This window comes from Agelaius tricolor, unplaced genomic scaffold, assembly GCF_023055355.1.
Source record: "Agelaius tricolor isolate 1412-34295 unplaced genomic scaffold, bAgeTri1.0.p SCAF_19, whole genome shotgun sequence".
NCBI lineage: Eukaryota > Metazoa > Chordata > Aves > Passeriformes > Icteridae > Agelaius > Agelaius tricolor.
Genome location: NW_027269279.1, coordinates 774,698 through 790,704, shown reverse-complemented (window position 1 = coordinate 790,704; position 16,007 = coordinate 774,698). Strand labels below are relative to the sequence as shown.

Here is a 16,007-nt window from a genome sequence, read left to right as displayed (position 1 = left end):
CCTGGGAAATGCAGGGTGTCCAGCACCTCCCCTTGGCACGGAGTGAGGGTGGGAGGCAGCAGCATCCTCAGCCCCTTGTGGTCCTTGACTGCATCCCAGGGATCAATGGCAAATGTTTCATTGTGCCTTTTGTCTCTATTTGGAATCAAGCAGGGAGGTGATTAAACACAAGGCCATCTCTGGAGCTGACAGGTTTATTTCTGCAGCTCAGGAGGAAAAGCCATTCTGTGCTGCCTATAAATACTGGGCAGGACACACTGGGATTTATGTCAGATACATTCCCACCCTCCCCCTTTCTCCAGGCAGGGTGGAGTGATGCCTGTACGTTAATACCAGACTAAAAGGAGGACATTTTTTCACTAGATGGCTTTAGATAAATGTCAAATTGCATATGGCATCTGTGTGCACTGAGCAGGAGCTCAGTTTGGGACACTGTAGAGAAGGTGCCCGTGCAGACAGGGCCCTTTCCTGCCTGGAGCAGCAGGACTGAGCAGCAGGATCCCCCCTGCTTCCCTCAGCCAGGGCTGGCCCAAAGCTGGACCCTGGCACTCACCTCCTCCAGGCCTTGGATGTGCCCTCTAGAAACTCAAAGACAGTTTTCTACTTGAAAGTATTGAATTTAGCCATCCATTTTATCTGCATCCAAACAGAAAGGCCATAAATTCCACACAGCAGGGCAGGAAATACCATGGGTAGATGCAACTTTTCAAATTTTCCATCCACATATTCTTACCTCATTGCATGATAGTGAGAAATCCTTGCTTGCCAATATGCATATTAAAATATATTTGTGCTTCCTATTCCAATAACTGGCAGCCTCTCATCAGGATTAATTTTCCAATCCTTCTGAGGGGGTTGCTGGTTTGGGTTTTTTCATTTTTATTTTTTTTCCTAAGGCAGCAGATTTCTCTGTAGCCACAAGGCAGGCAGGGCTGTCTGACACGGCACTGCCCATCTGCTGCCCTGCCTGTCTGCACTGGGCTCTGCTGGGGCTGCCAGGGGCTCTGGGTGTGCCCTGGGCTCTGCTGGGGCTGCCAGGGGCTCTGGGTGTGCACTGGGCTCTGCTGGGTCCAGCCCTGCTGAGCTCAGGCTTTGGGGAGCTGGAGCTTAACCAAGCCAGACTGGAAATGTAAAGATGTGGTGTTACCAAGCCAAGGGTAGCACAGTGCCCACACTGGAGGGCTGGAGCTGGAGTTCAGTCCACTCAAACATTGTCCCTTGAGCTTTGTGTAGAGGTTTGAGGAGAGCAAGGGTCTCTCTTGGGGCTATAAGGACGTTCAGGAGCTGCCAGAGGAGCAGCCCATCAGAGGCTGATGGATATTCATGTTGTCTTCCCTGAAAGCTCTGAGCAGAGGAAGGAATTGGGAAACATTGACTTCTGCATGTATTTGTCATTAATATTTTATTACATTTAGTCTGATGTTTATTAAAAATGCAAATCTGTTTACTTAACAAATGAATGTTAAATGCCCAGGAAAAATTGTGGCAGTGCTTGGAGCATGGGTTCTCCCTGGGGCAGGGGGAGAGAGGCCTGGGGCACCGGGAGCTGCTGCCCAAGGGCATTGGGAGCTGCTGCCCAGGACACTGGGAGCTGCTGCCCAAGGGGATTGGGAGCTGCTGCATTGGGAGCTGCTGCCCAAGGGATTGGGAGCTGCTGCCCAAGGGGATTGGGAGCTGCTGCCCAAGGGGATTGGGAGCTGCTGCCCAAGGGATTGGGAGCTGCTGCCCAGGGCATTGGGAGCTGCTGCCCAAGGGGATTGGGAGCTGCTGCCCAAGGGACTGGGAGCTGCTGCCCAGGGCATTGGGAGCTGCTGCCCAAGGGCATTGGGAGCTGCTGCCCAAGGGGATTGGGAGCTGCTGCCCAAGGGGATTGGGAGCTGCTGCCCAAGGGGATTGGGAGCTGCTGCCCAGGGCATTGGGAGCTGCTGCCTGAGCAGCTCCTGAGGAACCAGAGCCTGCAGAGCACTGGCTGTGTGTGACAGGAGGGACAGTGGCCAGCCCTTGGAGCAGAGTGCCCCATGCCAGCTGTGGGGATGTGACACGGGGGTGACAGGCAGGGATGGAGCCTGGTCTGTGGCTGTGGGGATGTGACCTGGCCTCCACCTGATCCCAGCTGCTGCTGCCATTGTTATTCCCTTAAATCAGGGTTTGCTGCCTGGGAAACTACAGCACCCTTGTTTTGATTGCTAAGGTAATTAAATCAGGTTTGGCAGCTCTGGGGACCATGAGGCTGTGGCCCATTGTGGTCTGACTGGGCTGTAGGGAAGGGACAGCTCTGGAGTCAGAACCATGGAATCCCAGACTGCTTTGGGTTGGAAGGGACCTTAAATCCCCTCCAGTGCCACCCTGCCATGGCAGGGACACCTTCCCCTGCCCCAGGCTGCTCCAAGCCCTGTCCAGCCTGGCCTGGGATGGGTCTTGTCCTCTCCTCGAGCAGGAGGAAACCTCTGAGCAGTGCAGCCATGATGGGAGCCTCCTGCTCCTGGAAACCCCCTGAGAAGGGGAGATGCCCCTGGGCAGGTGCCAGGTGTGTGTGGGCAGGAGCACCCCTGTGAGCCATCACAGCCCCTCTCATTCCTGCGGCGTTCCGTGGCACAGCGGGGTTTGCCGGCCCTGGCCGTGCCGTGCCATGCCGTGCCATGCTGTGCCCTGCCGTGCCATGCCGTGCCATGCCGTGCCATGCCATGCCATGCCGTGCCATGCTGTGCCATGCCATGCCCTGCCGTGCCATGCCATGCCATGCCATGCCGTGCCATGCCCTGCTGTGCCATGCCACGCTATGCCGTGCCATGCCATGCCGTGCCATGCCATGCTGTGCCATGCCATGCCATGCCCCGTGACTAACCAGGTGTGCTCTGCCCCTTTTCCCGCGGTGCAGCCCTTGCCACCTTCCCGCCCCACCCACCTCCGTTCTTTTCTCCTCCCATAGTGCGGACGCAATGCTGAAAACTTCGACCGGTTTTTCACCCGGCACCCGCCCGTGCTAACTCCTCCCGACCAGGAAGTCGTCGGGAACATTGACCAGTCAGAATTCGAAGGATTTTCCTTTGTTAACTCAGAGTTTTTTAAGCCTCAAGCCAAGAGCTAAGCTGCTGTGCAGATCTCATCCCTGCGCCTGTCATCGGGTCCCGGCTGCTGTTGTGGTGACACATTCCATTGCAGAACTCGCATCCATGGGCTTGCTTTAGTTCCTTACTAGAGTGACCATATCTCAAGTGTCTTCCTGTTACTTGGGGTGTCGCTGGAGGGGAGCGATGTGCAAGAAATGCTGCAAATGGGCTTTTGCAACATTTTGTTTGGAAAAATGGGAACAGCTCAGTGGGTGACAGAACGAAAACGGAGACATGGTGACAACTGGGAAAAATCCCTTCATCATGTGCTTTAATTCCTGCTCTTTCCTTTTTCTAGTGTTTGAAATAACCATGAAAATTTAATATTTAGCCTTCTTAGCCTTAGTGGCAAGTAAGTGTTTTTAATGAAACCGTCCCCCAGAGTGTCTCTCCTCCCAAAAGCTCAGGAGAGCCAAGGTGCTGGTTCTGGCTCTATTGTGGCCATGTCCTGCTGTGTGTCCAGCCCCACCACAGCTCCCCTTCCCTGCACAGATGCTTTGGGCTGGCTGGGTCCCCAGCAGTGGGATAAGTTATTGGGGAAGGCAGAGCTGCCATTGGCAAAGATTTCTCCTGATTGTGCAGTTTCTAAGTAGCATTTTTTAAAATCAAAGCAAACATCCCATGGTAAATGGGAAATTTGGAAGAGCTGCCTTTGAATCCTTGGTCACCCTAGTAAACACCACCAACATCCATTCCATAGCAAAGCTTTTTCTTCTTCTCAAATGCCAAAGCCATTGATGGAGTTTGTTACCTGTGCTTTAAATGTGTCAAAAATGGTATTGACCCAAAGGGGAGGTACTTAACTCTGACCAGTATTGTGAATTCTGATATGAAGGGTGTAAAAAAAACCTTCTGATGAAGGGTGTAAAAAAAACTATGAAGGGTGTAAAAAAGCTTGTTTCAACGGGTACTTCTATCCTTAAAAATGGCCCGAGTTTTGTTTCTGGCATCAAAGGAAACATTTCAGGAAGGGTAAGTTTCTCTTGAAAGGACAACAATCATGCTGCTTCCTTTTATACCCTTGCAGATGTTCGTGGGCTGTCACTGTATCAATCTGCTTGATTTGTAATGTGCCAAATTTATTTTTTTCTGATACCGATGATAAAATAAAAAGTAAGAAAACCCCCCCCAGAAACCTGCCTGTGTTTGGCAATAATGAGTTTCTGCAGTTCAGCGAGCTGATTCCTGCTGACAGCCAGGGCTGGAAGCCGCCCTGGCTGCTGGGGGATGCTGGCTCACTGGCGGCGGTGGAGCCGCCCCTCGTTCTCCCTCTGTTTGTCCCAAAAATCCAAGCTGGGATGTACTGGAAGCATCATCCAGGAAGGAGCAACTGCCCGCAGCCTCCTGCAGCAGCACCCACTGCTCCGGGCTCCACATGGCCGGGGAAGGAGCTGGTGTGAGTGGGTGAGGCCAGGAAGGACAGACCAGGATGAGGACACGGCAGGAAGGACAGTCCAGGATGAGGACACGGCAGGAAGGATGGTCCAGGCTGAGGACACAGCACTAAGGACGGTCCAGGATGAGGACACAGCAGGAAGGATGGTCCGGGATGAGGACACAGCAGGAAGGATGGTCCAGGATGAGGACACAGCACTAAGGACGGTCCAGGATGAGGACACAGCAGGAAGGATGGTCCGGGATGAGGACACGGCAGGAAGGATGGTCCGGGATGAGGACACGGCAGGAAGGATGGTCCGGGATGAGGACACAGCAGGAAGGACAGTCCGGGATGAGGACACAGCAGGAAGGATGGTCCGGGATGAGGACACAGCAGGAAGGATGGTCCGGGATGACGAGACGGCAGGAAGGACGGTCAGAGGTGAGGACACGGCAGGAAGGATGGTCCAGGATGAGGACACGGCAGGAAGGACGGTCCAGGCTGGGGACACGGCACTAAGGACGGTCCAGGGCCAGCACAGCGCATCCCTGGCAGCGCCCTGAGCTGCAGCATCGCCTCGCACTCCCCGAGCTGCAGAGCCCGGCGTGACTCATCCATCCATCCATGCATCCATCCATCCATCCATCCATCCCTCCATCCATCCATCCATGCATCCATCCATCCATCCCTCCATCCATCCATCCATCCCTCCATCCATCCATCCCTCCATCCATCCATCCATCCATGCATCCATCCATCCCTCCATCCATCCATCCCTCCATCCATCCATCCCTCCATCCATCCATCCCTCCATCCATCCATGCATCCATGCATCCATCCCTCCATCCCTCCATCCCTCCATCCATCCATCCATCCATCCATCCATCCATGCATCCATCCATCCATGCATCCATCCATCCCTCCATCCATCCATCCATCCATCCATCCATCCATCCATCCATCCCTCCATCCTTCCATCCATCATCCATCCATCATCCATCCATCCATCCATCCATCCATCATCCATCCATCCATCCATCCATCCATCCATCCATCCATCCCTGCTCGCTCTCCCAGGAGCACTTGGTGGAAGCCATTGGCACTTGCAGCTCAAGAGGGACTACAGGCTGCTGTTAACCTCCCTGCCGCTCTGGGAATCGGCCGCTGCCAAGTTCGGCCGCTGCAAGGTTGTTCCAAGAGGAGCTGGAGCTCTGCTGCGGCGAGGGGGCTCTGTGGGAGGATCCCCAGCCCTGGGCCAGGCAGAAATGCTGCTCCAGGCCAGCCGTGCCTGGGCACTGCCACACGGTGCCACCGCCACACCACAGTGTGCCCCTCATGTGGCTGTGCCCCTCCCTGTGCTCCTGCTGTGCTCCTCGCCACCTCCCAGAGCCATTTCGCCCATCGCTGGAGGCACTGTCAGCCCTGATTGTCCCCTGGCTCCCCTGACTCCATGAGACCCACACAGCCGTTCCCTGCCTGCTCCCAGAGAGATTGTTCATCATCTTGACAGAGGCCAAATTGCCACCAGTTCAGGCAGAATTCAAGGTAAGGCTCCAGCAACCCACACCTTGCTGTGCTCAGCCTCCAGCCAAGGCCCCAGGGAGTGGGGGCAGCTGGAGAGGGCAGTGCAGGGGAGTGGGCTGCCCTGAGCCCCCTCCCGGGCACATTGCAGCCTCTCCCAGAGCTTTCTGCTGCCCAAAGCAGCAGCAGGAGGTTTTTCCCACTCCAGGGCTCCCAGGCTGAGCACTCCCGAGGGCTGGGGACCACGGTGGCAACCTGCACCAGTCACATGTGGATGTGTCATTCCCTTTGCAGCATCCCAAAGCTTTCCTGCTCAGGAGAAGCTCCTGGCTTGGTAGGACAGTGCTGCCCTGGCCCACGTTGCTTTGGATGGATGTGGCCTTCAGGAACCACGTGGTGATCTCAGAACTCTCCAGGAGCCTTGGGCAGCTTTCCACAGAGAGACCCCGAGCGCACCCTGGGGCACCCTGCTGCCATCGAGGTGGGCTTGTCCTCACATTCCCACTGCTTCACCCTTTGCCTGCAGAACTCTGCACCTGAAGTTGACCCTGTCACCTGTCTGCTCCCTGCTCCTGCTCTGTGCCCCCAAATCCACATCTCCTTCCTTCTCTGTGGTGGAAAGAGGAGCCCTGGAGGGACGCTGGTGCCCAGGGCCCAGCTGGGAGCTGCAGACACCGGTGCCCTAGGGAACATCTCCCTGTGCTCACAGCCTGACAGCACAGCCACAGCCTGCCTCTCCTCCTGCCTCTTCTGCTTCTCCTCTCTCGGCTCCTTGAGCTCCATCCAGACCTGTTTTCTTCCCACCTCGTCTCTGCTCCATCGTCCTTGGCTTTTCCTGATCTTCCTCCCCAAGGCTGAAGCTGTCCTGATGGGATGTCTGCTGGGGCAAGTGGAATCTGCAAGCATCCCCAGAGGTCCTGAATCACTGCTGGCTCATCTCCCAGGGCTCAGTCCAGCTGCAGTGTGGTGCCCCTGGCCTGTCCAGGCTGGCAGAAAAACCTGGCTCTGTGTCCTTGCTGTGCTCCTGCTCGAGGCATGAAGGTGCCCCAGTGTCCCAGTGGCCAGGAGGGGCTGCAGGGAGGACACAGCATCTCTCCTGCAGCTCCTTCCCCAGAACAGCAGTGGGAGCTCAGCCATGGGGGTGGGATGGGGTGCAGGACCTGCAGGCCCCCCGCAGTTACTTCCCTCAATTCAAGCTGGCAGATTAATCCAGGGTTGGAAATCCTGGTGCAGCAGAGCTCAGCAAGGGCCTGGCGTGGTGAGGCCACACTTCAAAGGCAAAGTTTGGGAAAAACAGAAAACAAATACAGTTTCTGCAAGGCTGACAGGGTCCTAGCTGTGTTACAGCAGGGGAAGGCCACCTCCAGCAGGGAGTTGGGGTCTCTCCTGTATGGGGACATGGAAGAAGGGCTGGAGAAGCCTTTTGTCCCTGGTGGCTTCAGTAAGGAGGCAGAGCAGAGCCAGCTCCTGGCCGCAGTGTCCCTCCACCACTGGTCACTGTGGGCGAAGGACCTGGGGTGCTTGTGCTGTACCTTCAGTGCTCAGTCACCCTCCAGCCACGGCTGTGTCACCTCCCACAGCAGGACAGCCCCGAGGCAGGCGCTCTGTGATCTGCAGGGTTTACAAGAGCAGCCCACGCGCTCCCGGCGCTGGCTCCGCAGTGCTGATAGCAGGTTCCCAGTGCTAATCCTGACACTAACGTCCTTTCTTTCCCTTTTTTGGCTTGGGTGTAGCTGCAAAGTTGTTCTCCTTAAGAAATTGCAAGGAGAAAATGTTGCATATGTGGAATTTTCCTTCTCAGAGGTTTTGAAGTGCTGTGTGTTTTCTCTCTGTACAGCCCTGGAGCAAATCACATCCTCCATCAATGAACCAGTGTTGCTTAACACCATATCACGGCATCATTCAAAAATCAAGCTTAAAGCAGAAAGAGCTCTTACAGCTGATTATTTTGTGCAAATTTTGACATGGTAGTGACTGTTGCTGCCATTTCGAGGCATGTTACTTCCTCCAGGCTCCTTCCTCCTGTGCAGTGCCGAGCTCTGGTTGCAGTGGGGATTCTGCATGCTGAGAACTGCTCTGTGCTCTCTCTCTCCCGCAGCAAACAGGACAGGAGGGGTGCTCCCTTCCCAACACGGCTCTCACCTCTCCCTCTGTGTCCTGCTCGTGTGTTTCAGGCGTGTTAAACTGGTGTTCTCCTCTTCCTGCTGGTGGTGCGGGGCTGCTTCTGTTCTACAGGGCTGTGAGTTCCTGCTCAGGGGCAGCTTGAGAAAGCTCCCTTGGGAGCAGCTTCCTTGGGGACAGCACAACTCCCTGGGGACAGCTCCCCAAGGACAGCGAGGCTCCCCCCAGCTGCACCCTTGGGTGCTGTCGCCTCTGGTGGTGCTGTCACCTCTGGTGGTGCAGTCACCTCTGGTGGTGCAGTCACCTCTGGTGCCTGGCTCCTTCCCCAGATTAACTCTGTGCTTTCCGTTCAACAGAAGGACAAACGCGACACTTCCAACTTCGACAAAGAGTTCACCCGGCAGCCGGTGGAGCTGACGCCCACGGACAAACTCTTCATCATGAACTTGGACCAGAACGAGTTTGCTGGCTTCTCCTACACCAACCCCGAGTTTGTCATTAACGTGTAGTCGCGGCGCAGCCCTGTCCTCGCTGTCCCACGCCAGGTGGCCCTGTACATAGGACACTAGTCTTCCGGGATTAGCAGTGCAGACACACGTCCCCTCCCGCCAAACTCGCCGGCCGCTTCTCCCCGGAGCCTCTCCGTGTCCGTGCCACTCGCTAGCTTGGCTTCCCTACCGGAGGTGTCCGGGGTGCCAGTTACCGGTCAGTGATACTTCTAGGAACTATAGTTGGTGGTGACTAATAGAGTTTTTAAACAGAAATATTCCAAACCGCTACGGTCTCTGTAATTTTCGCAGCGGGACGCTGAGATCCCGGCGGCCCAGCTAGTCCCAAAGCGTTGCTGTGGAATGCTAAGCATGGTTGATCGCTTAAAGCGTTGTGCTGAAGCTTGCGATGAGTGTGAGCTTGTCTTAGAGGAGCCTTTTGTTCAAGACATGGATATATTTGATCAGTGTGGAAAAATCTGCTTCTAGACCTCTATTTCCCAATGCATTGTCCATAGGGTCAGCCCAGCTCCCACCATCTGCCTTCCCTGCCTCGGGCATCGCAACTCCCAACCACTCCCATGCCAGTTCTTGTAAATCAGAGCAAACCTTTTTCTAAGTGAAAGGTGGGGGGTTTTTGTAACATCTGGAACAGTTTGCAGTTTTGATACGCTCTGTCAGCACTCGCATAAATCTTTCAGAGACGCTGTTGAGATGTAACAGCTCTGTAAAGGATATTAATATTCTGCCAAAACAAAACACGTTTATATTCTTGGTTTACAATTTACCAACTGAAAACACGCCCAGGACCAAAGGGCTGCACTGAGGGCTATTTATAACGGAAACTTTTCTACTTTCCACCCTCTGCTATTCTCTTCCAGGCTCCAAACCCATGGATTCCACAGACATCTTGATTCCCCTGATTCCCACCAAATTCCTGGGGGTTTTAGTCAGTAATAATTTTTTAAAAATTCTGAGTGAGAAGAGACAATTCCAGCAGCTGCTTGTGAGGCAGAGCCATGGCCTGTGGGAGGGCAGGGGCAGGCAGGAGCAGGAAGGAGGGAGCAAGCACAGGAGGGAGAAGGCAGGGGTGGGCAGGTGAGGGCAGGAGAGGACAGCAGGGAGGAGGGGCAGGAGAGATGGGGCAGGAGCAGGCAGAGGAGGGCAGGAACAGGCAGGGGCAGGGAGATAAGGGCAGGAGCAGGGAGATAAGGGCAGGAGCAAGCAGGAACAGGCAGAGAAGGGCAGAAACAGAAAGGAACAGGCAGGAGCAGGCAGAAGAGGGCAGGAACGGGCAGGAGCAGGGAGAGGAGGGCAGGAGAAGGAAGAGGAGGGCAGGAATAGGCAGGAGCAAGAAGAGGAGGGCAGGAGCAGGGAGGAACAGGGAGAAGAGGGCAGGAACAGGCAGAGGAGGGCAGGAACAGGCAGGAGGAGACAGGAACAGGCAGAGGAGGGCAGGAGCAGGCAGAGGAGGGCAGGAGCAGGCAGAGGAGGGCAGGAGCAGGCAGAGGAGGGCAGGAGCAGGCAGAGGAGGGCAGGAACAGGCAGAGGAGGGCAGGAGCAGGGAGAAGAGGGCAGGAACAGGCAGAGGAGGGCAGGAGCAGGCAGAGGAGGGCAGGAGCAGGCAGAGAAGGGCAGGAGCAGGCAGGAGGAGACAGGAACAGGCAGAGGAGGGCAGGAGCAGGCAGAGGAGGGCAGGAGCAGGCAGAGGAGGGCAGGAACAGGCAGGAGGAGACAGAAACAGGCAGGCACTGCCCATCAGTGGCAGCCAGTGGGTGACCCTGGCTGACTGTTGGGTTGGCAGAGGCTGAGCCCCAGGTGAGCATCCCCCAGGCCCTGTCACCCCGCTCCCACAGTGCTTTGCAGAAGCCCAGGTGTGTTTTCTGAGCCAGCCCTGGTTCTGCTGGATGCAGCCATTCCTCCAGGCCCCTGGGAAATGGGGGGGATTTTATCAATCACGAGGAATTCTATAGAGGAAATTCTAGTTTGTAGATCTTTTATAAACATGAAACTCGAGCTTTGGAAATTATTTTTTTCTTTTAATGATTCCTTGAGAACTAGAGGCTGCCAGCAGCTGAGGCGCTGTAGGGGATGAGTGTCCCCTGCCTGTCACCCAGCCATGGGCACTGTCCTGTGCCTGCTGGGGGTGAGGGCTGAGCCTGTGGCCTCGGCTCCTGCCCTGGGCTGGAGGAACCCAAACCAAACCCAGAAAAACTGCAAATTGTGCCAGATCGAGGAGGGGGCTCACGAGGGGCTCTGCAGCAGGCGAGGCCCAGGGGTCAGGGGCTGGTGGGGGCTCCCTGAGCCTGGCACACCCTGAGGACGTGGGCCATCCTCTGCAGACCACAGAGCATGTGTGTTCCTGTGACTTCAAACCTGCTGCTGCTGCTGCTGCAGAATCTGTATCACTTCAGTGGTGAATGTTTCTCATTTCCGTACCTTTGGCTCTGAGGGTGCTCCTGGGTCTGTCCAGGATGTGCTGGAAGGCCTCAGGGCTGAGGGGCACAATGCAGGAGCAGCTGTGGGACAGTCACAGCTTTGTGTTTGGAGCTGCTGTGTCTTGCTGGGGTGACCCTGGTGCATGGAGCAGGCGCTGCTGGACGCTGAGCAGAGCGGGTGGCTCGGAGGGGCCCTGCAGGGAAGCTGGGATGTGGCACCAGGGATGTGGCACCAGGGATGTGGCACCAGGCAGCTTTGGAGGCACTTTGGGATTGAGACCCACGCTCCAGGGTGAGCTTGGCCAGTGCCAGGTCCCCTTCTCAGGACTCAAACCTTGAGTATTCCTGCCACTGTCCGTTCTCTGCTTGCCACAGTTATTCCAGGACTTACTTCCAGATGTCCTGTGTCTTCTGTGGAGGGATTACAGTGGGATGTGCTGGCTCTGCACAGACACTCAGATCTGTGTGGATTCCTCCAAAGAAGGGCAGAGTGACAGGGGTTGAGTCACTGTTAGTGTCATTTGATGATTTAATCTTCACTGTTGGATGGGGAAAGCAGAGCTTTGGGAGGATGCTCAGAGCCTCGGGAGAGCCCAGGTGCCCAGGCCCCAGGTGCTCCTCAGGTGTGTGGAGACAGCCCAAGAAATCCCTGCCTGGAGCTGCTGGGGATGCAGGGGAGGGGGCTCTGGATTCAGTGGGCCTGGCAGGGGCCCCTGTGGCAGAGGGGGACCCAGAGCCCCGGGGGAGGGCAGGGGAGGGGCTGGCTTGGCAGGACATGCCCAGGATGGCACGTGCTGCCTTTGTCCCACGTGGATTACACCCCAGTGCTGCAGGTAAGTGGCTCAGGCTCTCCCTGGTTGCCCCTGGACAGGGAGGATCAGACAGCTCCTCCTGGGCTGTGCTGAGCCCTTGGGGCAGCTCCAGTCCCCGTTCCTGGTACAGCTCCACTGGTTCTGGCTGGGAGCTGCTGCTGCTGTGCCTGTGTGCCCTGGCCGGGGCTCTGAGCACCCTGCTCGTCATGAGGGCATCACCAAAGCAGCTATTGATTGATGGAATCCATTTAATGAGTAAATGAATGGGAGTTTGTGCATGGCCAGCCCAGGCAGGCAGAGGGGAGGGGAGAGCAGAGCAGGGCTGTGCTCTGATGGTTGTGAGTCCCAGAGCTGTGACCCGGGAGGAGCCGAGGGGGTTGGAGCGCAGGACACGGGACAGGCTGTGCCAGAGGCTGGGATCGCACCTGGAGGGTGCCCAGAGCTGCTCCCTCTGCCCTGCGGCAGGAGCAGCTGTGTGAGCACAGCCTCTGGCTCCATGCATGGGGGTGTCACCTGAGCTCTTTATTTCTGATCACATTCAAAGTGGCAATTCAAACAAGGAGGGAAAAAATAAAAAAGCAAAAAAAAAAAAAAAAAAGAAAAAATGTTTATTGTTGATGAGTTTGTGTTTGTGAATTTGATTTCACCTGCAAGTATTTGATGACTTTTCTACATCCTAGACTACCTGCTGTGTGTTGTCAAACGGTTCTCATGAAGACCTCCTTTTAGATGGGCATATACTCTTGATTCAATTTGCTGCATGTATGAAAAAATAAAATATTTAATTTTAAAGAAACCCTGAGAGCTTGGCTTCCTTTGCCCACGAGTCTGTGGGGTGGGAGTGTCCTGGGGCCGCACCGAGTTCTGGCACAGCAGGAAAGGCCGGGCACTTTCAGGGTTTTGGTCAAAACCATGCGCAGCCGTGCGGCCGGAGCTGGCCCAGAGCAGCGCCCAGGGAGGAGGCGGCGCTGAAAGGGGCACGGAGGGGAGGGGAGAGGGTTAATTGTCAGATAATTGCTGCTTAACGAGTTACTGAGGCCGCCGGAGAGGCGCCCAGAGCAGCAGCTGCAGCCCCTGGAGCCGGGCAGGGCTGGGGACACCGGGCTGGGGACACTGGGCAGGGCTGTGGGTACCGGGCAGGGCTGTGGGCACCGGGCTGGGGACACCGGGCTGGGGACACTGGGCAGGGCTGGGGACACCGGGCAGGGCTGTGGTCACCGGGCTGGGGACACTGGGCAGGGGCACCGGGCAGGGCTGTGGGCACCGGGCGGCTGCAGAGGTGGGCGCTGGGCAGGGGGGGTCGGGACCCTCCGGGATCCCCCGGCACCCGCAGGGGCTCCGGGCTCCGGGGGCTGGGGGGGCTCCTGGCCCAGTGCACCCCCTGTCCCTGCCCGAATCTATCGAGGAAATCTGGTTGTGTCCGTGTGGAACCGGGTGAGTGCGTCGGGAGGGGCTTCTTCCTCTGTCTTTGGGGACGTTAGCCAAGCTTTCAGCAAAATCTCCTCGTCTCTGCCACCCCGTGGGGCTGATGGTCACCAGGGACACCCCAGTTCGCCTGGGGGTGGGAAACTGCCCGGCTCAGCCAGCCCTGGCACTGCGGGCACCCCCTGGCACTGCGGGCACCCCCTGGCATCTGCTCCAGGCTGGGCAGCCCTGGCGGTGCCCCCGAGCCCCAGGCCCTGCTCTCCCCTCACCCCCAGTCCAGGGCAGGGGTTTGGGGGTGCCCAGGACAGGGGTTTGGGGGTGCCCAGGACGGGGGTTTGGGGGTGCCCAGGGCAGGGGTTTGGGGTGCCCAGGGCAGGGGTTTGGGGGTGCCCAGGACAGGGGTTTGGGGTGCCCAGGACAGGGGTTTGGGGTGCCTGGATGAGCCCCTCCCCGGACACTCTGCTGTTGAACGCTCCTGCGCTTTGCCTCTCCTGGCTTGTGTAAGTGAAACATTTGGTTTTGTGACACTTTCCTTAATTATGGGAGCTAATGACAAAACCATTGTGACAAATGACTCAGCTTTTGATAGTGAAGTTAATTAATTCTGAAGTTAGCGCCTCCATTGGAGTATCTGGAGGAGCCCGATTAGGAGGTGCGCTCACCCAGCGTGACACGGGCAGCGGGAACGCGGCTCCCTGGCAGCCAGGTAAACCCTCCCCGCGGATCATTGCCCCGAGCGAGGGGATTGAAGGCCGGGCATCCTGGCGCTGGCGTCCCGATCCATCCCTCCATCCACCAAAGCACCCAGGGAACACAGCCTCGGTAGTGCTGGACCGAGTGACCAGCAGCAGCTCTGCACTGGGCGCTGACCTTCAAGAGCGTCTCCCTGAAGCCATCTTTCATCTCTTTCATTTGCATTACAATCCTGTTTGCCTCATTATTCCTTATCCACTCCTTCTTCAAAGGATTTAAATCAAATCAATTAAATTGTGGCAGGCTGGAGCAGCAGTGAACCTTTCCTTGTGGCTCAGCGTGGTCCGGCTGGACCTGACTGCAGAATGGGTTTAATCTTCTGCTATTTGTTCTCTTATTGCCTCTGGGCTACCACTGCCCACAGATGCCTTTGTTCCCTGTCCGTCCTTCCACCCATCCCAGGCACGCTCCACGTGCAGGCTGCTCTTTGTCTGACCTTGGGGAGGGGATTCTCTTCGGGAAGATGGGGACCTGCTGGCCATGGGGCGGCTGTGGGAGCCCTGGGGCACTGCCACAATGCTTGCTGTCCTGTGCCATCCCCTTCCATCTGCTCTGCTTGTTCTGTCTGCCCAGGGAATAAAAGGATCATGGACACACTCAGCTTGGAAATGCTCTCCAAGCCCATCGTGTTCAACTGCTCCTGCAGCACTGCCCCATGATCCCTGTGCCACATCTGCACGGCTTTTAAACCCCTCCAGCTGTGGGGACTCTGCCACTTGGCAACCCTTTCAGTGAAGAAATTTCCCCAAATATCCAATTTAAACCTTCTGGTGCAAATCACGGCTGTTTCTCCTTGTCCTGTGCCTTGTTCCCTGGGAGAAGGGACTGAGCCCCACCTGGCTGCCCCTCCTGTCAGGGATTCAGTGCCAGCACAGAGGGGGAAAAGGCTGGAGGAACTTCCCCAGTGTGGGCAAACACCCGGATCCGGGCAGCAGCTGCTGCCAGAGTGGCCGCCCAGGCCCGGAAGGTGCGTGGGGCCGGCCCACACACGGCCACCCCTGCTCCCCCAGCATCTCTCAGAATAAAGAGGCTTAATCAGAATGGATTTCTGCTCCTGCCCTGCTATTTTTATTGCTACTCGGCTGTCGGAAATCCAGCAGGGAGAGCAGAGCTGGTGGGGAGTTGCACCGAGCCAGCCAGCTCATGCCACAGGCCCTGTGGTGTGGCACGAGTGGCATCGCTGGCACCCCCGGCAGCTCCTCACACAGGGACAGCCCAGCCTCACCACTGGAGCCCTGCTGGAGCCAGGGGATTGCAGCCAGCGCTTCCAAAGCGGTGCAGATATAAATAATCCCCTCGTAGGAGTGGGGAAGGATGAACACATGTGCCCAAGGCTCTGGAGTCCTCATCCCCTGGCAGCCCCCGGGAGCAGGAGAGTGCAGTGAAGGCTGGGCAGGGCTACAGCACCTCCCTGCATCACTAATGACCCAAACTCGCCTTGTCTCAGCCTCTCTTCCTTCAAGGAAAAACCTAATCCAGCTAGGGATTATTTCTGACTACTTACTTCCTGTCACTTTGCCAATTTAAATGCAGCAGAGCTTTCATCGCTGAGTTTGGGAGGACAAAGCCCAACAGATCCCAGGTTAGGACATTTTTGCCTGCAAGGACAGCTTTTTTCTTGCAAGAGTTGTACAATGTTTGCAGCGTGGGCTGGGGTTTTTATGTGTTTCTACTTTGCCCAGTGCAGGAGGGTCCAGGAGCAGGAGGATGATGATGGACAGAGCAGGGAACAGGAAGAGGAGATGGAGCTGGAGAGCTCAGGCTGCCCTGGTCAGGGTGCCAGGCTGTGACCCTGCAGTGTGAGTTGCAGAGCAGGATTCCAAGGTCACCAAATTCTCATTGGTCCCAAACCTTAGTGAACCCCTGGGCAGGCCAGAGCCCTGAGCTCGCTCCTGGAGCTGACACCCCATTCATGGAGCAGGGAGAGGCTGCAGGGGTGTCCCCACCTCCAGCCCCACAGG

General features: G+C 56.7%; 1 protein-coding gene across 4 annotated transcripts in view; it reads left to right on the top strand.

Annotated features, from left to right (window-relative positions):
* The window catches only part of PRKCB (protein kinase C beta), a 95,024-nt gene extending 82,360 nt beyond the window's left edge, over nt 1-12,664 (top strand). The window contains exons 17-18 of one of the 4 annotated variants that reach the window (XR_011681865.1): nt 8,487-10,042; nt 10,363-12,664. Coding sequence is in view for 2 of the 4 variants with exons in the window: in XM_071444788.1 (XP_071300889.1) it covers nt 2,930-3,088 (159 nt within the window). In the remaining 2 variants the exon portion in view is untranslated. Of the gene's footprint in view, nt 1-2,929; nt 4,246-8,486 lie in introns of those variants that run through there. The other 3 variants (XR_011681864.1, XM_071444789.1, XM_071444788.1) reach the window with 3 other exon arrangements.
* Nucleotides 12,665-16,007: the final 3,343 nt, after the last annotated feature.